Below are 22,431 nucleotides of genomic sequence, written 5' to 3' on the forward strand. Positions count from 1 at the left end.
AACTTTCTTCCTAAGATAACGTTTCTCAATCTCACTGATGAGAGTACAGTTATTGTGCTCCTAAAATAGATAGAAATAAGTAGCTACTGCAATTCTTCACCCCATAAAGTCATTCATTGGGAAGGGAAAAATAGTATTTTTCTTGCCAGTTTTCTGACCTAGGGACAGAACGCCAGATCTGGGACTGTCTGGCTCCATGGCTAATGCTCTTCTCTTTCCATCATAGGCTTCCCAGGTAGCTCAGCTGGTAAAGAATCTGCCTGCAATGCAAGAGACCCCGGTTTGATTCCTGGGTCAGGAAGATCCCCTGGAGAAGGGATAGGCTACCCATTCCAGTATTCTTGGGCTTCCCTGGAGGCTCTCACGTTAAAGAATCCGCCTGCAATGGGTTCAATCCCTGGGTTGGGAAGATCCCCGCAAGAGAAGGGCAACACACTCCAGTATTCTGGCCTGGAGAATTCCATGGATAGAGGAACCTGGCAGGGGTTGCAAAGAGTTGTACATGACTGGGCGATATTCACTTTCATACTTTCATCAGAGCCCTCTTATTTAACTCCTTTGCAGGAAAAAATAAACAAGTCTCTCTGTGTTCCTACACTGCTCCCCGCTCCTTCCAAACTCACACCTTATATTTTCTATCAGGAGTGGTAGGTGTTATGGGTTGAACTGGGTTCCCCTCCTAATTTATATCCTGAAGTCTGAACCCCCAATACCTTAGAATTTGACATGATTTGGAGACAGGATGTTTACAGAAGTAAAGTTATAATGAGGTCATTAGAGTGGGCTCTAATCCAATGTAACTGGTGTCCTTATGAAAGGGGGAAAGTTGAACACAGAAAAATGCATAGAGGAAAGACAACATAAAGAGAATAAAGAGAAGACAGTCACCGAGAAGCCAAGGAGAGAGGCCAGGGACATACCCAAGACTTAGCCCCAGAAAGAACTGACCCTGTCCATACCTCTACCTTGCATGGCAGTCTCCAGAACTGTGAGCCAATAAATTTCTGTTCTTTAAGCTACTCAGCCTCTGGTACTTTATTATGGCAGCCCTAGCAAACGAATATAGGCGGCTTTGGACAAAAAAGCTAGTGAGTGCTCAGTGAAGAAATAATATGAATAAAGGCAGGACTGGGCTTGCATTTGGGAGAGACAATTGCAGTCACAGCAGGAGACCAGGAAGGAGAGGTTTCAGCGGTCACCACGGTGTGGCGAGCAGCGTCACCCCGTTGTGCATTCCTGTCCTCTGTACCCTTGTGGCCATAGTCAATCTGCAGTGCGCTGTTTTCTGCTTGCTTATGGAGACTCATATAATTATTAGAGGCTGGAAACAACTTCAGAGATGATTCCTTTCAATTATACAACATTATATCAGTTTTCAGGCAGTCTCTATTCAAATCCTTCAAATCAAAATCTGCTCCCTTACCTAGTTGTCAGTTGACAGCTAAGGATGCAAACTTTGTAACTGCCTTTCAGTTATTACAATTCCAAAAGTCATTTCCCAATATCAGATAGTAAGTTTTCTAGCAACTGAGATGACAGCCTTTACTTTTTTTGTTCTTTCATTTTTTCAGTTTTGGCTAACAGTCAATGAGCACTTACTATGTAAAATTTCCTAAGATGCAAAAGAGTGATTTATGAGCCATTAAAAAAATCCCAGATGAGGTACAGTGACAACACAATGGAGAGAAAAATTACTGGGTGTCTACTGTTTAATTCCTAGGGGTTTCTTTTCACACGACCTAACTTTATCTGTTTATCAACTCCCTCACCCTGTGGATTGCTAGACATTATTTCACAGATGAGGCTGAAAGAAGTGCCATTTCAAGCAAGAGATGGTAGGTTATTGAGTTGAGATTTGAACCCAGAAAAGCCTGTCTTCCAAACTATGCCTTAGCTATGGGACTATACTTCCTCTGGCTGAGAATATTTGTTAACAGTTGATTTTTATCAGAGGCAATACGCATGTAACAAGAGAACTATAACTCTAAATCTAAATGAAGACCCCCGATACCTGACACCTCATCATATTTACCATGAGTTGTCATCACGTTTGTTTAATGTTTACATTAACAAATAACTGAATCTAGCTTACATTTTAATTAGGCTGGTATTACAAGCTGAATTGCACCCCATAAAAACTTTTGTGTTGAAGTTCTAATTCCCAGTACCCCCAAACATGATCTTATTTAAAGACAGGATCTTTACAAAGATATTTAGGTTAAAATGAGGTCAGAAAGGTAGCTCTAATCTAATGACTGGTGTCCTTCTAAGAGGAGGAAATTTGGACTCAGATATGTACACAGGGGAGACAATGTGAAGAGACAGGGAGAAGGTGGTCATCTGCAAGCCTGAATCAAAGACCCTTCCTTCAGAGCCCCCAGAAGGAAGCCATTCTGCAACACTCTGACTTCAGACTTCTAGCATGCAGAACCATGAAAAAGATAATTTCTATTCTTTAAGCCACCTGAACTGCAGCACTGTGTTATGGCAGCCCGAGCAAACTAATATGTGATATATTAAAACTAACTCTCTTTCAATAAAATGGCATATGGTAAGATTTGCCCACTACTCAGTCAATAATATCCAAAGTTTGACAGCTGTTTCGGGGGCATTATCATCCATTCCAAGACGACAGTGCAACTTAACATAGCTTATACACCTCCCCGGCCAGGGCACAGAATTCTGAAAGAAGAAGAGGGCTAGTTATCAGACAGAGTTGGACCACAAACAAAGCTGAGCGCCGAAGAATTGACGCTTTTGAACTGTGGTGTTGGAGAAGACTCTTGAGAGTCCCTGGGGCTGCAAGGAGATGCAACCAGTCCATTTCCTACAGGAGATCAGTCCTGGGTGTTCACTCGAAGGACTGATGCTGAAACTCCAATACTTTGGCCACCTGATGCGAAGAGCTGACTCACTGGAAAAGACCCTGATGCTGGGAGGGATTGGGGGCAGGAGGAGAAGGGGATGACAGAGAATGAGATGGTTGGATGGCATCACTGACTCAGTGGACATGAGTTTGAGTAAACTTCCGGGAGTTGGTGATGGACAGGGAGGCCTGGCGTGCTGCAGTCCATGGGGTCGCAGAGTCAGACACGACTGAGCGACTGAACTGAACTGAACTGAACTGAACTGATAGCTACTCCTTTGGAAAAGAAGAAATGATACGTTAAACAGGTTGCATAGATTTAGAAGAGAACACTGATTTTAAATCAATGGAAGGCCTCAATTTTTCCTTTTCTGAACATAGTCTTTGGCAGGCAGTCAATAGAAAAATCAATAGCGATAAGTAAAGCTGGTTTGTATTTAGAATTTTGTTGGAAGCTGGGGGAAGGAAACCTAAGAAACTCAAGTTCAATGCCAAAGCAGCTGATTTTGCCACTGGCAGAAATCACAGCAGGGATCATAGCTAAAGAGTGAGGTGGTAGACCAGCAGCCCAACATACCAACCTGCTAGGTTGTTTTCTAGAGGAAGCCCCTTGGGTAAACCACAGTCTCCCAGAGCTTCTTGTCACATTTCTCTTCACTGGTTGTAATCATGATAATGCTAACACCTTGTTTTATGATTTTACTGGGTATTGGGGTAGATTTACTTCATGACAGATCATCTTTCAATTGGCTGGGGCTATAATCACAGGAACTGACCCTGCCTTCAAATCTAACAATCCATAGATCTCGTTTGGCTTCTTCAAACATGACAAGTAGGGAGAATTCTACTGTGATACACAGGATTTTGGCATTTTCAAATGCTTTTTAAAATTGCAAAGTAAACATTCAGAAACATGAAAATGATCTGGGCTTATATTCTAAATATAGGTTAACTACACTGAGGTATATAAACTCACTAATTGTAATTGTAAATTACCACGTTGTACAGGAAAACAGACATATGGCAGGTGTCTTCACTCACTGAGCTACACTACAGTTCTTTAACATTAATGGGCATCTGATTAAAAAAAAATCTAATTTTTTAGCAATGCCTTTCTAACTGATATGTTGCAATAATCCATCATTTAGAGAACTGCCTTCCTTTTCTTTTACAGAAACTACAAAGCTGAGTAAGAATGAAAAGGCCAGATTTATTATTCTAAAATATTGCTTTATAATGAGAAAGAAAGACTAGAAGAATGCATATTTTTAGGAATCCTAGATTTTCTGGAATCTTCATTTAGAAATACTCCCTGGGTTTTTAAATTGTACAATACATAACAGCAAATTTAAAAAAAATCACCAGTAATATCTATTATATTTCCCTGTATGTATGTATTAACATACCTTTTTCTGTAAAAAATAAAAGAATGACATCATAGAGTTTAACAAACTGTTCTGTCTCATTTAATAATCTTTTCTGAACTGTTTGTCAATTTTCACCATGTATGGTATTCCTTTTTTACTTAACTCTTTGCTGAACATTAAGTTGTTTCTAATTTTTGTTGTTAAAATTAAAAAAAAAATGCTGATGGTCATCTTTATCACTACATTTTTACACACATCTCTAATGGTCATGTATGGATGTGAGAGTTGGACTGTGAAGAAAGCTCAGTGCCGAAAAATTGATGTTTTTGAACTATGGTGTTGGAGAAGACTCTTGAGAGTCCCTTGGACTGCAAGGAGATCCAACCAGTCCATCCTGAAGGGAATCAGTCTGGGTGTTCAGTGCAAGGACTGATGCTGAAGCTGAAACTTCAATACTTTGGCCACCTCATGCGAAGAGTTGATTCATTGGAAAAGACCCTGATGCTGGGAGGGATTGGGGGCAGGAGGAGAAGGGGACGACAGAGGATGAGATGGCTGGATGGCATCACCGACTCAATGGACATGAGTTTGAGTAAACTCCGGGAGTTGGTGATGGACAGGGAGGTCTGGCGTCTTGCGATTCATAGGGTTGCAAAGAGTCAGACACGACTGAGCGACTGAACTGAACTGAACAATATTTTCTTAAAAACAGTCTTAACAGTTGAAATGATAGACCAAACGGAAAGCACATTTTAAACATTTCCCATATGAATTACTCAGTAATCTTTTATGAAGGTTGTACCAACTTACACAACCACAGATGGACTTGCTAAATACTTGTTTCTGTTACTTTGTTCATCATGACCACAACACTGTGTTCAAATTATTGTAGTTTCATAACATCTGGTAAGAAAAGGTCCTAACTTCTTACCTTCAAAAATTCCTTTTTTTTCCTTTTTTCCTTTTTTCAGTTTAGAATCACTTTGTCAAGTAATATTCCCATGTTCCACTAGGATTTTATCGGAATGAAATTGCAGTTTTCATTGTAACTGAAATTGCAGTTTTCATTTCTACATAGATAAAGCAATTTTGCACCTAAAAGGACTTCATAAATGAATTCTGCCAAGGAAGTTAGTACTTTTAATAAGAAAGACTATTTCTAGAAGAAAGTCATAAATAAAAGTGGTTATTCTAAAAAATAAATCCTTAGGACACAGTTTTAGTATAATAAACAATGATGCATAGTTCATACATTTTTAAAATATGAAATTGCAGAAAACGATTAGATGCTACTTTAAGAGCAGGATAATGTTTTGGACTAAGGATCTCCTAACATCTCAAGTTTTCTTAGACAAGAGGTAGGAAAACCTCTAGGGAAGGGAGAGATTAATTTTTATGATAGGAATCTAATTAAAGTGCCAAGGATTGATAAAAGCATAAAAACAATACTCAATACATTATTTGGTATGGATTTGAAAGACTTACGTAAGAAGTGATTCAGAGTATTTTTCTTACTGTACTGAGCTAGAGACACCCAGAAAATACAGACTCGAAGAAAGGCAGGAATTACCTATTAGTTTTCAAGGGAAAACTCTTAAAAATAAGATGGCCAATGGGAAGGTGTTTCTTAAATTCTAAAGTTGTAGATCTACACAGAGTCATGGTACCCACTGAAAATGTGCTGAAGGCTACCATCACCATTTGAAGAAAATGCATGTATGTACAGAGGTGATTTAAGATGTACCACTGAAAAAGCCACAGGGAGTGTGGGATCAACTACCACAAATCTCCTCTAAGAAGCATTTCTGAGCTCAAAAGAAAGTAAGGGGAATTCCCAGGGAATAAGCCAAACGTAGCTGAAAAGTGAATTAGAGAAAAAAAAAAAAAAAAAACACATCTTTCAAGAAAGTGGGGAGAACAAGCTAACTTCTGTGTTTCATCATGGGCTCTGGGCAGGCGCTGTGCACTTTTTCCTACCACATCCTCAAACCTTCCCCTGGAGGCAACGATTATCCTGGACTGTTTACTCAAAGTTCTGTTTGGTTTTTGCTAGAAATGATACACTGACCTAGTCTTCTGTGACGTGAGCTTTTCGCTTAATGTTATATTCATAAGAATATGCTTACTGATAACCACTAGGAATAAGAGTCACAATTACTTTTCAATTAGTAAAAAAAAGAAAGAAAAAAAATCCAAATCCACCTATGTATTGTAATGTACCTTAAAGCCAAGGCCAGGGAAACACACAAAGCAGCAATAAGCTTCAACCTCATCTTTCTCAGTTCTTCTAAATGGCTCCCACTCCCCTCCCTTATGTATTCTTATGTGTTGTTTTTTTCAGACAATAGATGGAGCACTTCATGCTAATCACCTTGAAATGAACCCCAGAGGCTGTGTCCCCAGGCTGGCCCTGACCAGGAATAGGGCCCCTCAGCTGGAAAGACTGGGGAGGCGCGGGATGGTGGCTGGGGCGGAGAGGAGGGTTCCTCCCGTGGGAAATGGTGCAGAGAGGTACGAACGTGCAAAGTAGGGTACTCCATAGTTGGGGGGGGAGCCAAAATGGAGTCCTGAGGTCAGGGAAAAGCACACTGGCCTCCCTGGGAACGGAGGCCCGGCAGTGGGGAGAAATCGGGGCTTGGCTGACTGCCCATCTCGCTCCAGTTACAGAACCAAATTCTGACCCAGTCCTTCTACAGCCGGAGCTGCCCAGTGACGATCTGCCAGGGTGCGGGCTTTGGCCACTGTAGGCAGTGTTTCTCCAGGCTGTTTCCAATGCTCCTGTCTGCATTTCGAGCCTGCTGCAGGATCATCTTTATTTTGCAGAAGCCCAGAAGCTTCTCAGTGTCCACTTTGCTCCAGCCACATTTTCAGCAGTGACCACAGCTCCCACGTGTTGGCGAGGCTCAGCGGCTGGGCCTCCAAGCGGCAGACGGTCCTCTGGCTCAGCACTTTTCCAAACACAGCCCCCACAGTGAACCCCACGTGCGCCTGTGGGTACCCCAGGGTCTTTCCTCTTCTGCCTCAGCCCCTTGGCCAGCTGCCCCATCTCTTTCTCTGTGGCCAGAGGTCTTCTGGCAGCGCCGGGGTCTGGACGCACTGCCGGGGGCCATGTAGAGCCCGGGGAGGGTGCCTGTGCCCCTGGGAGGGCTTGGCAACCAGGCCCCTACCTCGCCAGCTCCGACCTGGGGCCCACAAGGTACCATCCCGCCTGGGAATTCGTATGGCAGGGGTGTTGGAGGAAGTCCCCATCCTTCAGGACCTGGGCACATCCCCGCCTGACCCCCAGCAGGACCATCACCTGGTGGGGCCCGCTTGGGCGCTCAACCAGTTGGGGTGTCAACGTGCCCCTGCACTGGTCCCCCTAAGCCCATCCCCACCACCGGCCGCCATGGGAAAGTTTGAGGGCTTGTGTTTCCGGCCACGGATGTAAGGCCACTCCAGAGCAGGGAGTCTGGTAGGAACTGATGGCTCTGGAGGCTTCTGAACAAGCCACCAGACTCGCCCTGGAGCCTTGTCCTTAGTGGGCTGAGATGGGCAGTGCGGGCGGGAGAAGCTGAGGCCAAGGGTATGTATGGGAGATGGCAGGAAATCTGCTAGGTCTTATGGATAATTCCTTGGTCCCCAGGGTTAAGGGAGGAGGTTCCCTATCCTGAACTTTGCTTCCAACTCGCTCCAAAGTGCAAGTCTCTCTCCTGAGCTTTGCAGCTCCAAGCTGTGAGTTTCCACATACACAGAGACCTACGTGTTTCATCTTCCTCCCCTCTGGAGACAGGTCTCTGGGCTGGTCCCACCTGTGGTTCTGTGACACTTTTCACGATACCTTGCTCACCAATATCAGGTTCCCCTCTCCCATTAGGGACCCAAGGGTCTTAAAATATTTGTCCCTCCACCACGGTCCCAGTTTAAGGAGGGAGGTGGAAGAGAAGATCAGATCTCAGCTTCCAAGGAGGAGCTCTGGGAAGGAGAGAGAAGAGTGATCTCAGCTGGACAGTCGCAGCCTTGGACTCGTTCTCTCTTCCAGCTCAACCACGAGGAGGCTCTACCCTAACCCACATCTACTGATACCGCTCTTGATGAAGTCATCAGTGACCTTCCAACTGTCCAATCTGATGGCCTTTTAAAAAGTCTTCATCTTATTAAATTTCTCTACAGTATCTGACAATGCTGACTACTCTTCTGGCACCTCTGTTTTAAATTTCCATGAAACACTAGTAACAGCCAAATCTATATTCTGGCCCTCATTTAATTTCCAGGCTGCAATTCCCACTGGCTTCCCAGGTGGCGCTAGTGGTAAAGAACCTGCCTGCCAAGGCAGGGGAGGCAAGAGACTGTGGGTTTGATCCCTGGGTCAGGAAAATCCCCTGGAGGAGGGCATGGCTACCCACTCCAGTGTTCTTGCCTGGAGAATCCCCATGGACAGAGGAGCCTGGTGAACGGCAGGGCTGCAAAGAGTCAGACACGACTGAGCTGACTTAGCACGTGCACACACACACACACACACACACTCTCTCTCACTCCCCACTGCCCTCAATCAGATCCTTCACATGTGCTTCTAAGCCTGCCTCTCCTCCAGGCTCCCTGAGCTGGTGGGTGGTGCTGCCACCCACCCAGTCACACGGACTGGGACCTAGGCATTGTTCTCGACCTTTCTCATCCTCTGAGGGGCATGAGTGGGCCTCCTAAAACGGCTGAACTCTACCATCTCCTCTCTAGCTTCCTATTAGCTGTTTTAATTTAGGTCACATAATTCCTCACTTGCAGCATCACAATAATCTTACAGTTGGCTTCTGCATCTCCTTTCAAGGTAATCTTTCATACCTGTGCTAAGTTCCCCCAAATCCAACTAAATGAAAAAAAAATCTAATGATGTCATTTTCCCCCCTTTTATCCCCCCAAAAATCTAGCCCCCTTTTCCTAACCAACATGGTGGGAATTCAGATTCCTGAGTATGGAACACAGTGTTTTCCCTCTCTTCCTTTCCCAGTCTCGTCCACCACACTCCCCCAAGCTCTCTGCATCCCATCTTATTCCATCCAAGCTCAGTGAAAACAGTTCACTTTGTGATAGAGAGGGCACGCTTTTCGTGGCTATCATGCTTTTCTTCATGCCTCCCCTTCTCTTAGAAACTGCTTCCTGCCTGCCGTTCTCATTCCCTTATATCGTTCACGATTCTGCTCAAATGCCATCTCACCAGAGAAGACTTCCCGGACCAGCCTTGGTAAAACAGCACCCCTTTCACTCTCTGCTCCCTTTACTAACCCACTGTTCTTTTAATACCAGCAAGCACTGCTACCTGATACATACTCCTTTATCCTTCTGTGTGCTGTTTGTCTCTCCGCTGCCAAGAGAGCAGGAGCTTTGTCTGGCTCACTGCTGCGTCTACAGGGCCCACAGCTGTGCTTGGCTCAGTAAACGCTTCCTGAATAAATGAAGCATGCTCTGTTTCCAGTCCATCTTTAAGTCACAGTTTAGAGGACACTTTACGGTGAGGATTTCCCCCAGGCAGAGTTAGTTACTGCTTTTGTGGTCCCCTCCAGGTACTCGATATATGTTCTTTACTACGACATTTATCAGTAATTATGTATTTTCATGTTTCTGACTTTCCGACTAGGAACTTAAGGGCATACATGTAGGTGTTATAAAGCCTGGAACATAACAGAATCCCGGGTGATACACTGCTCAATAAACATTTGCTGAATGAGTGAAGGCATCCTCACTTCTACAATTCTGAGAGGGACGCACATCTCATTTCAGTTTCACGAGGAGACCCTTGACCCTGCCAGGTGCCTCTCTGTCCTCTCTCCTGTACTAGAACAAGGCTCTTAGTAGACGGGAGTATTAGTACTGTGAGGCTAAACTGAAGTCAACACTACAGAAAATGAGGTTGTAGATACGGCCTTGAAGCCATGGGAGAGGGAAACAGAATCAAGAAACCAACTGCCATCTCTACAGGCTGTGTATTTGGTTATTTGTTTAATGCCTGCATCTCTGGTGCAATCCTGGCTAGAATGTATGCTGGTGAAGAGCAAGGTCCTTGTCTGTCTGGCTTATTTACAGATTCTCAGCACTTGGAATTGTACCTGGCACAAAGTGGGCAGTCAAGAGATATGTTTAATGTTAAATAAATGAATCTCAGCAGCATTCACGGTGACAAGACTTCCTTAGTTGCCTTAACTCATGTTTCAAGATGATAGTTCATGGAAAACAGTTTGCAGTATACAAAATTTCACTGAAACCTATTCTTTCCAAGTATACGTACATGCTGCTTTTTTTTTTTTTCCCCCAAAATTACAAAGCAACAAGTGTCTGCTAACACAATGACAGGCATTGTGAAAGGCACAAAGAGAATAAAAGAGAACAATTATATAAATTAAGACTCACATAGTGAAACTAGCCCATTTTCGAGAAAGAAAACCACAGGGAAATAGTTCATAATTTGTCTAAAATCAATAGTTGAATAAAAATGTTTTTAGTGAATTGGAAAAAATGAGTCCAATCTAATTTGAGGAAAGCTTCATTATACTGAGTTAAAACATAGTAGCTACAAACATTTACTAAATTAAAAAGTGAGGCAATATGAACCTGATGGGTTTTTTAATTCACTTGGGTACGCTCAAGGCTTTCTCTTACTTGGTCTTCATCTGCCATTGTGCCTGTCTCCTTGTTTATGCATATGTGCTGCTACAATTAGAAACTCATATTCTTAAAAGAAGTCTTGATGTCTCCTTAAAAGTATATTTAATGGGCTACAGAAAGGGGGTGATCAGGTGAAAAAAGCAGGAGCGTATTTGGTTGGAACAAAAATAGAGATCAAGGAAGGCAGATGATGGGAATGCCCAAGACAGCCGGCCACTGTTTGGGCTGGGGTGCTTGAGAGGCTAATCCATCACCTTCAACAAACACCGAGACCTCTGAGTAAGTGATTAGATTACAATGTAAGAATCAGGCTAGTCTTATCCATGGGGAATTATAAAGCCAGGATAGGAAACACATGGTCCCAGGCCCCATGTATTTATAATCTAAATGGAGGAGAAGAGAAACCGTCAGGAGAGCAGGATAGTTAAAGACTTGCCCAAAGAGAAGTTAACACTTTCTATTGTTAGGATCTTTGGAATGACGAGAAATTTAAGTTTTAAGAGAAATACACAAAGCGTCAGGATTTGTGTCTTTAAGTTCCTCTTATCATGTTCCTGCTCAGTCACGTCTCTTTGTGCCTCTTTGGACTGTAGCCCGCCAGGCTCTTCTGTCCATGGCATTTTCCAGGTAAGAATACTGGAGTGGGTTGCCCTTTCCTCCTCCAGGGGATCTTCCTGACCCAGGGATTGAACCCGCATCTCCTGGGTCTCCTGTGTTGGCAATCGGGTTCTTTACCTACTGAGCAACTGGGGAAGCCCCTTCTTAAATAGCTTCTATTCTAAGGGGACCAAAGCCAACTGCTAAGGTTATTAATGGTAAGAAGCAAAAAAAACAGTGGAGATAAAGTACATCCTTGTAGATCTCAGTTCGCATTTCATCTCTTTGAAAACTTTGCCCACACATTCAGGACCACAGTGAGCTCAGGGCTCTCTTTGAACTTGGTACCTTTCCACTCAGATACACTGGCTGCTTTAAAAAGTCAGCTGGGGTTTCCTGTCTTAGCTCCCACCCAGGAAATATGGAACCTCCCGAAGGACATTTATTTTGTACTTATGTGCCAAATATGTGTGCCAATACATGAGCGATCCGCAGCACCCCAGGGATGGTTAAGTGCCTCAAAGCACCTGGCTATGAGGGAGGTCTAGATTTGACCTGCGTCATCCTGTTGAACAGCTGTCTTATGAACAAGGAAGGTGATCCTTGCTTGGGCATCTCTCCAAATGCATCAGCCCCAGAGCTGCTCATGCTCCAGACAGAGGACAGGCCTTTGCTCAAAAATATGTGAGGAGTTTCACTGCTCTACCAGAGGCTCCAAAACAAACTTCTTGAATGTAATTACATCAGCAGAGCACATCAGAAGGTCAGACAGAGAGGGCCAGACAGACTAGACGGTGCCAGTTTTATAGTTCTTCCCATTCTGCAGGTATCCTGATAACTGCGCATTGACCAGGTGTCAGTGTATGAAGGGACTGTCAGCAGAAGGGCAGGTTTAGGTCCCCAAAAATGACATCAGTCAAGGAGGGAGTGTGTGTGTGCTAAGTCGCTTCAGTCGTGTCCGACTCTTGCGACCCGGTGGACTGTAGCCCACCAGGCTCCTCTGTCCATGGGATTCTCCAGGCAAGAATACTGGAGTGGGTTGCCATGCCCTTCTCCAGAGGATCTTCCCGACCCAGGGATTGACCCTGCATCTCTTGACCACTAGCGCCACCTGGAAAGCCCCTTAGTTAAAGAGACAAAAGGCAAAGACAGGAGACAATATCCAGAGACCCGTCTCTGGGAAGTCCCTCTCTGGACGTAGGAAGAAAAGTCAGAAACCCAGGAGAACTGACAGCCATCCAGTAAGGAAAGACGCCTGCCACCCTACAGACAGAGTTACCACCACACATCCCAATTTAGCTCACTGAAACTGCCTCAGATTACACTGAAGCGGCTAACCCGTCAATTCTCTATGTGGATTTTCAAGTAGAAAACTATGTCAGACAAAGTGAGACATGGGAGGTAAGTTAGGCAGGTAAGAAAAACAGATGCGTGAAGGTAAGGTATCCGTAGAAAGAACACAAAGCTATAACAACATGGAGAAAGTTAATCACATCAACATAGTCACTGGGAAGAATTATTTATTCTCTATGAGATAAGTTTATTTACTTCATTTATTTACTCTATGAGATAAATTCACAAAATGGATAATGACAGCACTGTTTTGCAAAGGAGATAAGGAGGACAGGAACAAGGGTGAAAGTACAGCCACTTGTGGGTAACAAGATTCTAGAGAAAAACTAGAATGCAGTGGGTTGCCACCGTAGATTTTCCTTGATTTTCTTAATTTCTGATGAAGGTGAAGGACTTGTTGTTGTTTTACTTCCTTTTGTTGCTTTTCTTTTTGTTATTGTAAAAACTAAGTCTGTCCTGATATAACTGCGGCCTAGAAGTAACAGTTCATGACACAAATATGATACAACCACGTAGTCAGAGACTACAAGGAGATTTAGAGCATGGGGGGAAAAAAGTTCCAGTTTATTCTGTAGATCTGTGATACTCGTGAGCTCTGGACTTCCTGTGCCCTAAAAGAGTATTAAGGATAAAACCCTGTAGCCTCCACCTGAAGTCTTGAAGAATTTAAAATATCTGTAGGAGGCAGGAAGAGCATCGGAGCTGAGCAGGCTGAGCCGAAGGGCATTATGCGGATGAGTCAGGTACACTCAAAGACAGTCACAAGCAGGTAGTTTCCAGGTTCCTGTTGTGCTGAGAAGGATTTAAACAAACTTTTCAGCTGAGCATGCCACTGTTAAAGAAGAAAGGCTTTAAGGATGGTCTCACATTGATGATTCCAGTCAGGGTACAGTCACCGTCTTCTGCATCAGATTTGTACTCTGCTTACACTTTTAAGTAAGAGATACACAACTGGTTTAGGGCTTCCCCAGTGGCTCAATGGTAAAGAATCTGCCTGCGATGCAGGAGACGTGGGTTCTATCCCTGAGTCGGGAAGATCCCTCGGAGAAGGGCATGGCAACTCACTCCCGCACTCTTGTTGGGAAAATCTCATGGACAGAGGAGCCTACTGGGTTCATGGGGTCGCAAAGGGTCGAACACAGCTGAAGCAACTGAGCATGCACATAACTTGTTTAGAGAATAAATGTTCTCTTACACTGCACAGCAAAATACACCTAACAAATGATGGCTTATGAACAACGAAACCAGTAATTCAGGTTGTGACATGGGCTCAGAGGAGTGAGTGAGAAGTAGAAGGGAATTTGTTTACAGGACTCAACTCTTTCACGTGCTGCGAAAATTTCTTTTTTCTTAAGGAGATTCCAAATTGATTGACTTTGGTGCCATTACCATCGTAAGCTCAGGGCCTCTCTGTGAATGTCCCTGAAATCTCCCTAAGAAACCAAACAGAACGGTAGAATTTCTTGTAATAATGTAAATTCAAGAAAGACTTTTGTCTTTCATGATTGACACAAACGCAGATGAAGCACAAAGAAGAAACCAATGAATTTACAGACGCTTCTCATAAGGATATGTTCTAGGGCAGGGCTTACCTAGTAGCTCAATCGGTAAAGAGCCTGCCTGCAATGCAGGAGACCCGGGTTCGATTCCTGGGTGGGGAAGATCCCCTGGAGAAGGAAATGGCACCCCACTCCAGTATTCTTGCCTGGAGCATCCCATGGATAGAGAAGCCTGGCGGGCTACAGTCCATGGGGTCGCAAGGAGTCGGACACGACTGAGCGACGAAGCACAGCACAGACGGGGCGGCCGTGGTCTGAAAGGAGGGCAGTGTGTTAAAGAGCCGACGGCTTTCAGGGGAGCCACAGAATACAGTGCCTAGCGGGGAGGAGAGGAAAGGGAAAGGTCAGCGTGAAATGGAAAGAGATTAGAAGAGTGAAGAAATAGGGAGGATGCTGAAGAGTCGGAAAATGGAGGCGTTTAAAGATGTAGTTGTGTATAGGATGTGCTGGGAAGTTTTGAGAGTCATGGTGAAACATGACCAGAGTCAGGACTTAGATAATCTAGGAAACAGAAGGACGGGAGCAGAAGAGAAATGACAGAAAGCTTTGATTCTCAAATACTGGAGAGTAAAGAACAACTTTTCTAAAACTACTGTACTTAATTGTTGGATAAAATCATTTCTAATAACAATAGGAAGTTCTTGCTTTTGCACAGTACTGTGGGACTACACAGAGGACCAGACAAGCTGAAACCAGGCAAAGTGATCATAATAATCAATGAAAACAAAAAAACTGTGGTTGTTCCATAATCTTTGAATTTTTTTTTTGTCATAACACTAAAATTCCTCTGAAACCAGGCAAAGTGATAATCACCAATGGAAAAAAAAAAACCTGTAGTTGTTTCATAATCTTTGAATGCTTTTTTTGTCATAACACTAAAAATCCTCTGAAACCAGGCAAAGTGATCACAATAATCAATGAAAAACAAAACAAAACAAAACAAAACTGTGATTGTTCCATAATCTTTGAATTTTTTTTTTTTTTTTTTGTCATAACACTAAAAATCCTCTTCCTGTCAGCTAAAAATCAATAGGGTAGGGGAATAAAAAAAAAAGAGTAAGACATTGTACTTAATACACTGCATCTCAAAAACATTAAAACACTGACAATTAAGACACTTTATTCCTTTGCAAAAAAACTTACTAAGAGTAGTTTGTAAGTCTGAATAGTGCTTTTTTCCTTGTCACCTAACTTATACAGTTCAAGCAAATCTTTTCTGTGCCTTGGCGAACTGTCACACTCCGAGTGTGGAGCAGCTTCCAACATTTGATCCTTCACTCTTCCAATGTCATGAAATATCTCTAAGGGTTCATTTGATGTGAAGTGTTTCTCTGCCAGTATCACTTCCTCTGGGACATCTTCATCTTTTCGTTACAGTGCTTTCCAATTGCACTTCCAGCATTTTATGTCTTTGCTTCACTTTCATCTCCGTTGGCCAGATCTCTCTTCTGACCATCCGTTTTTGTAAATACAGAGAGTGCTACTGTGTATGAACTGAATAACAGATATGCAGTGCTCAGTCAGTGACGGATTTTTCTTTAAAAAGTGATACGATTGGGAATGGACCATGATGTGCATCTGTTATTTGCATCTATATTTGTACTTAATGCAGTTATTAATAGTTAATAGATTATGGTAAGTGAAATTCTGAACCTTATTTTGGGGGTTTGGTGTTATTTCACTAAACTATGGTAACTGAAATTTGTGTGTATTTGAACCACGCAAAGTGAGGACACCATGCATTCATTGAGTCGTGACTACGTGTCAGGTACTATTTGAACAGTCCTGGAAAGATTATTTTACTTAATTCTGGCCATAACCTGATAAGACTGTACTAGTATGATCTTCACTTTATAGACAGTATGACTGTAGATCTTCATCTGGCCATGAAATAGAATTAATTCTCCACACATCTGGGAGAATACAAATTTCTCACATACATGTTAAATCCAAAGCTCTTCTTCATAAATACTGACACCACCACTAAAGAATTTTGAAATGACAAATAACACACCCATTTGAAACACAGAGCCAAAGTCAGGGTCTCATAACAGCAGGGAAGGAAGACAGACACTTGGAAAAGATGCTGTGGGTCTTAAATACTTGTGGGCTTACCATTTAATAAAGGAGGGTGTCATGGAACTAAGATCTACTCTTGGGTTCCTGAAGGAGTTCCTAAGTCCTTAACCTTCCTCTCCACCTCACATATTTCCACGATCAACTTCTGATTAGGAACAAAAAGAATCCCTGAAGTAAGCAAAAGGCTTTTTTTTCTAGGAGTCTATGAGTTCCTTGAGGGACAAGAATCATATGCAGCGATCTTTAGAGTCTAGACTAGTGCCGAGTACCCATTAAGTGCTCAAAAAATCTTTGCAGAATTAAGGAGTGAATATTTACAGTTAGTTTCTTACCCCAAGAGAAGCAAGAATAACTCATAGTTGAAGTAAGACATGGAATTAGGCTCTAATTTTAGGGGGAAATAATTAAATCAATAACTAATTGGTAAAAAAAATTAAGTTTGGCTTTTCTAAAATTTAAGTTTTGTTGCCTCTGTTGATTTTGCATGCTTGATATTATTTCTGAAGAAAAGCAAAACCAAATAATGCTGAGGGATTAATACTTCAAAAGAGAAGTGCTGTAAAAATCTAAACTACAATGGTTATGGAAAACTATACTTTTTATTATAAAATTCAACCCACACATCATGTAGTTCCACAAATAGCTTTCCCACATATTGGTTATGTTTAACCATTTGTATCTGTGGCCTTAAATTAACAATGTCTTATTTTAAATTTAATTACGTTTCTTCTAGAAAGTAAGCAGGAAAGGTGTGGTTCCATTTAGACTCTAAATTTCTTTGAAGGCCATTTATTTAAAATAAAAAATTCCCTTTGCTCTTTTAAAATGTCTGAAACTAGCTAAAAACAAAAGAATCTCTAAGCCACTATTGATTTTAGAAGATTATTAGAAAATTTCAATTTATCGTCTCTTACACAAGTCTCATTTTTAAAGATCATCGCTATAAACAAAGTTTAAAATGAAGTATATGTTTATTTGCTTCAATTTTAAACAAGTAACTTCTGTAATACTTTAGAAATTAAGAAATCATATAAAACAACTGAATTTTGTCAAGGGTTGTACCGTAAGATTATTCAAAACATGTATAAACTAGCTGGTACATGATGTCTCAATTGGTAGAACATATTAAATACTTGGGGTGAAATATGTATGGTTGAAGGGGACATTACGATAGAGATAATAAGGGTGGAAATATTACAGCCAATTCTCAAAGAATATTTAGATATCATATATCAGTTAAATCAGTATTAATACCTAAATCTGGAGTCACTGATCAAATTATCTTTCAAAGATTTTTCATTAAACAGGACTATTTTCCTTTAAAGAAGGACTATAGTTTAAGAACTATGATGAAACAAAAACATAAAAAAAAATAGCCCTGATTTAAAGTGCTGATAACATAGAACATCTTAGGTTTTTTTGACCTATCTCTGGTGCCTAACATTCACTTTGAATTTTCTTTTCAGTAACAAAGAACATTTAATTTTGAAGTTCTGAATCACACTACTAGAAAGCAATGTAGTTTCTCTGAAGGGGTATGTTTGGTGGGGGGTGTATTTCTGCCAGTAGACAGATTTACTGCTGGTGACTTGATGTCTGTCTGTGACAAGACAGAGCAGGCAGGCAGGAAGGGTGGAGTTGGGAGGGCCTTATCGCATGGTTGGTCAAAGAGAAGGTGAAGGGCAGTGGACCTGGGGAAAACACTCAGGTCAGGAAGGGAAGGGCAGAGATGGTGGGCTGGGCCAGATGAGATTCCACAGGCTGAGGAAAAAGAGTCTCTGGGTGGGGGAGACTGAAGCCAGGAAGACACAGAAGACAGAAATTGTAAGAGACACCCACGGGGACTAAACCAGACGACAGAGAAAGAGTTTGAGGTGATATGCAGACCCAGCGTGACCATGCAGAGCAGTGACTCAGACAGATGACAGAGGGGAGGAGAAAAAGAGGACAAGAGAAACACAGACAGCCATGCAGGGGACATCAATGCTTAACACATGGTAAAAGGATGAAGATTTCCGTCTTAGGCATCACTGGTCCCAACTTACTTTTCCAGCAATTAGGGGACATAGCACTAAGGCCCACGAGACACCGTTGCAGGGACTTGTAAAAACATTCTCTCTCACAGATTAATTTACAACTTACACAAGTTTCAAGTACAGATATAAATTCATATTATTTGGTTATTTATCCACAAGCATTCCAAAATAATTAGTTAAAATCTTTTTATCTTTTAAGGGAAAAGTTAGCTCAGTAAAAGGAGACTTGTCACCTTTACTGCCAGATTCTTTGATGAATTTTTCACAAATTGGGTCAGAAAGCTGTAAAAAAAAATGGTGGCTATTTTTAATTTTTTTTTTAAAGTGAGATTTCTGGAGTGAAACTACTTATATTCACTGTGATTACTTGAAAACTGAAAAAGCCAAAGTCACAGGATAATACTGGACCTGATTAAGTGTGCATATATATATTTATACATTTATTTGTATTATTTAAAATGATTCACTAATCAGTTATTTTCCCAAAGTTCCAGATTTCAGCTAATTACAATGAATGATTCACTGAAAACACAAGAACTTCTAGGGTCAACTTTTAGAACACTCATCCCTAATATTAACTAATAATTATAAGGTAGCATAGAACAATGAATAAGGAAACCAACCTATGAATAACAGCTATAAGGCAAATTCCACAGTAAAGAACAAAAACTGCCTGAAAAGTGCTATTTAGTTAATGAAAACATCACTTAAAGAATTAGAATGTATAGCCTTTGAATGGAAGGAAGCAGAGTGCTAAAATTCTTGAGCAGTACAAGTAGTCAAAAGTGGAACAGTATCATATGTACTAGTATGTCTCGAATTTTAAAGGCAGTTTACAAGACAAAGTATAGATTTTTCAAAAACCTACTTAATTTGAGCTATGTCTAAAAACATATTAGACAACTCAGTGCATCTACACATTCGGAATGATACCACATTCTAGAAGCAATTACGGTTGACTTTTCATTGCTATCTTTAGAAGGAAGTGATTAGTCACTAACAAAGAAAAGACAGAACTCCTTAGTGTCATTTCCTCAACACATATTTTCGGCAATAAAGTGAAGTGAATATTTAGCAAATATTCAGTAATTTAAGTCAGTGTAAATAGTCTGGATCATCTAAGCAAAGAAATATTGGGGTTTCATTAGCAGGTTTTCTACAGTTCAAATTCGCCTAGAAATTGCTAATCTTCTATGCCCTGTTCCAGCAGGGAAATGGGGTTTGACGGGTAACATGTTATTTAATGGTCCCCTTCAACATCTAGAATGAGACAGGATCATCTAAATACAGTAAGTCTTCAAGCTTAATTCTAATCTCTTAAGACATCCACTATGGTTCTTTCCCCCTCACCCTTTACTTCTTCCTTTTTTACCATTTATATACTGTTACCTTTCTAAATTTTGAGGTACTTAGGTTTATATCTACTGTTCTAAGTAAGCTGAAATAATAAATAAAGGCTATCTCAAGCCATGACATGGGTGAGAACAAATGAGATGGATACAAGTTTGCGGAGGGAATATATGGACAAGAATCAGACATCTACACCATACAGTTTTAATGAATCTGGGTTCAGGTATTTCCTTAATGGTGGGTGGTAAAAGCTTTCCATTCTGTGTGCCTGGCACAAAAGGCTCACAGGTACATGGAAATACTGATCCTTTCACCCTTCAGGTGTGAGCTCAGTCAGGAGGGTGACCACTGTCTGTCAACCCCCAGAATGCCATACAGATGTGACACCTTTCTGTATGCATTGCTTAAGGCAGAGTGGGATAACTTTAATAACTTTCTGATAACTGTGCTTTATGGTTACCATAAACCTCAGAAGACTGATAAAGGGACCTGATGAGAATGTCAGGTTTTCAAGAACTCAGAGCAAGAGACTGCCGTGAGGGTATACGAGCAATGATTTCAATGATTTCATTAGCTCGGTAGATATCCCAAAATCTAGGGAAAGGATCTCTAAAGTTATTAAATAGACAGGAAAATATGCACTGTCTGTATCAGAGAGGAAAGGCAGAAGATTAGGACTGGAAAGAAGGTTCTGGAAGTGTCATCTTCTCAAAGAGGCCATCCCTCGCCACCTTCCTAACAATTCAAATCTTCCCCTCCATGTACATACACCGCAGGTCTTTTCATCTTGTTTTCTATTCCTCCTACCAATGACCACCATCTAACATATACGTGTGTGCTCAGTCACTCAGCTGTGTCCAACTCTTCGTGACCCCATGGACTGCAGCCCGCCAGGCTCCTCTGTCCGTGGAATTCTCCACGCAAAAATACTGGAGTGTGTTGTCATTCCCTTCTCCAGGGGATCTTCCCGACCCAGGGATGGAACGTGTGTCTCCTGCACTGGCAGGCAGATTGTTCACCATTGCGCCACCTGGGAAGCCCATCTAATATACATACTCTCTTTCTTTGTCCTTTTGTTACTGTTTTTCTTCGCTACTAGAACGTAAGCTCCATGTCAGGACTATCATCTACTGTAACTCACTGCTGTGTCCTGGCGCCTGGAGCAATGCTTGGTCCGTGGTGAATTCTTGATGAATGAATGCGTGGGGACAGAAAGCAGGCACCCACAGAGGCAGGAGGGGAGCACTCTCAGAGGGAGCTGAGAGTGTGCAGGCTTGGCAGCAGTGTTTTCTTATGCTGAGGTCCAGTTAGAACCACCTGGCAAAGAGTGGCCTGTCAGTCGTGGGCCAGCTGAAGCAAGCTGTGTCTAGACCTGTAAGAAGTCAGGAGATACCGTGCTCTGAAACCTGGTCTGCTTTCAAACATTTCTGCTTTGCTGTCCTTTCACCTGGAAGAATGTCTCCTCATGCATAGTCAAAAATTATACTAGCTATTTTTGGCAATCAACACACCATATAAGATCATTTCTAATTTCATCTTTTACTGCTACCCTAGTTTCTTTTAGCTTTTTGTTTCCTGATTTCTGTGTTCTACTGAATATTTGTCTTTTTGACTATTAGTCTTCCTTTTGATTGCTTCATTATATTTTCTATCTTTCTGTGACTATGGTTTCGTGACCCTTATCAATATCACAGAGAACACAGGAAAACATGAATAACTAAGTTATTTGTTGCTTAAAAATAAGAATGAAGACAGGAGAATGAAAGGGAAAATATTTCTGCAAATGCTTTCTCCATTCCTACAGGAATAAAATAATCAATTGTTTTTTAAACAAATGACAACCTTGAATTCTGAAGTGACTAATGAAAATATATACCTATATTATATTTTCACAGTACCTTCCTCTTAAAGAGCTTAAACTATCCTTGCAGATATTAAAAAATTGTTGTTGTAACATTTCATAATATTTATACATGATAATTAAGGCAGATATTTGCTGCTGTCATTTTATAACAAACGTAAACAACCAAAATGTGGGCTATACAATAAACATATGTCCTATAAACAATTTGTTTCTTTGAATAACAATGTTTCCAATGGGCTCATTTTTACCAGTAAGAAATACTAGTAATATAAAAAAGTGAGGGAACCAGTCACTTGGTACATATTCAAGATCCCTCAAATATCCACCATTCACTATATGTTATAATAACTGAAAAGTTAGACTTCACTTTAAGTATAAGATATACTACTGTCAATTCTTAAGTGTAGAGTTGTCAAGCACATTTGCTTTCCAAAGGAAAATAAAAACAATATGACTGTACTGAAAATAATTATCAGTGATATTTTAAGTACAATTAAAAAATTTTACTGTACCTGTTTTTAAAATATATATGCATAGGTAAACAACATTCATAAAATGGAGCTATTATGAGCATTAAGTCTATTTTTTGGGTAAAGGGAAACATATTTGGTAATAAAGGAAAAAATACAGTATTAGATGAGTACGTATTTTTACAGGTAATTTCATTGCTTTGACCATGAAACTTCTAGCCAAAAGATGAAAAGCATATTGCTATAAAACTTCG

General features: G+C 41.3%; 1 protein-coding gene across 7 annotated transcripts in view; it reads right to left on the reverse strand.

The window, feature by feature from the left end:
- Positions 1-22,431, reverse strand: part of ARB2A (ARB2 cotranscriptional regulator A) — a 391,787-nt gene that overhangs the window by 99,978 nt on the left and 269,378 nt on the right. Inside the window, exon 12 of one of the 7 annotated variants that reach the window (XM_061152009.1) lies at positions 13,619-21,215. The exons of the other annotated variants lie outside the window; for them this stretch is intronic. Coding sequence (XP_061007992.1) covers positions 21,151-21,215 — 65 coding nt within the window. The 3' untranslated portion in view covers positions 13,619-21,150. Of the gene's footprint in view, positions 1-13,618; positions 21,216-22,431 lie in introns of those variants that run through there. 7 annotated transcript variants of the gene reach the window in all.

The sequence above is a fragment of the Dama dama genome, chromosome 9 (assembly GCF_033118175.1).
Source record: "Dama dama isolate Ldn47 chromosome 9, ASM3311817v1, whole genome shotgun sequence".
NCBI classification, from domain to species: domain Eukaryota; kingdom Metazoa; phylum Chordata; class Mammalia; order Artiodactyla; family Cervidae; genus Dama; species Dama dama.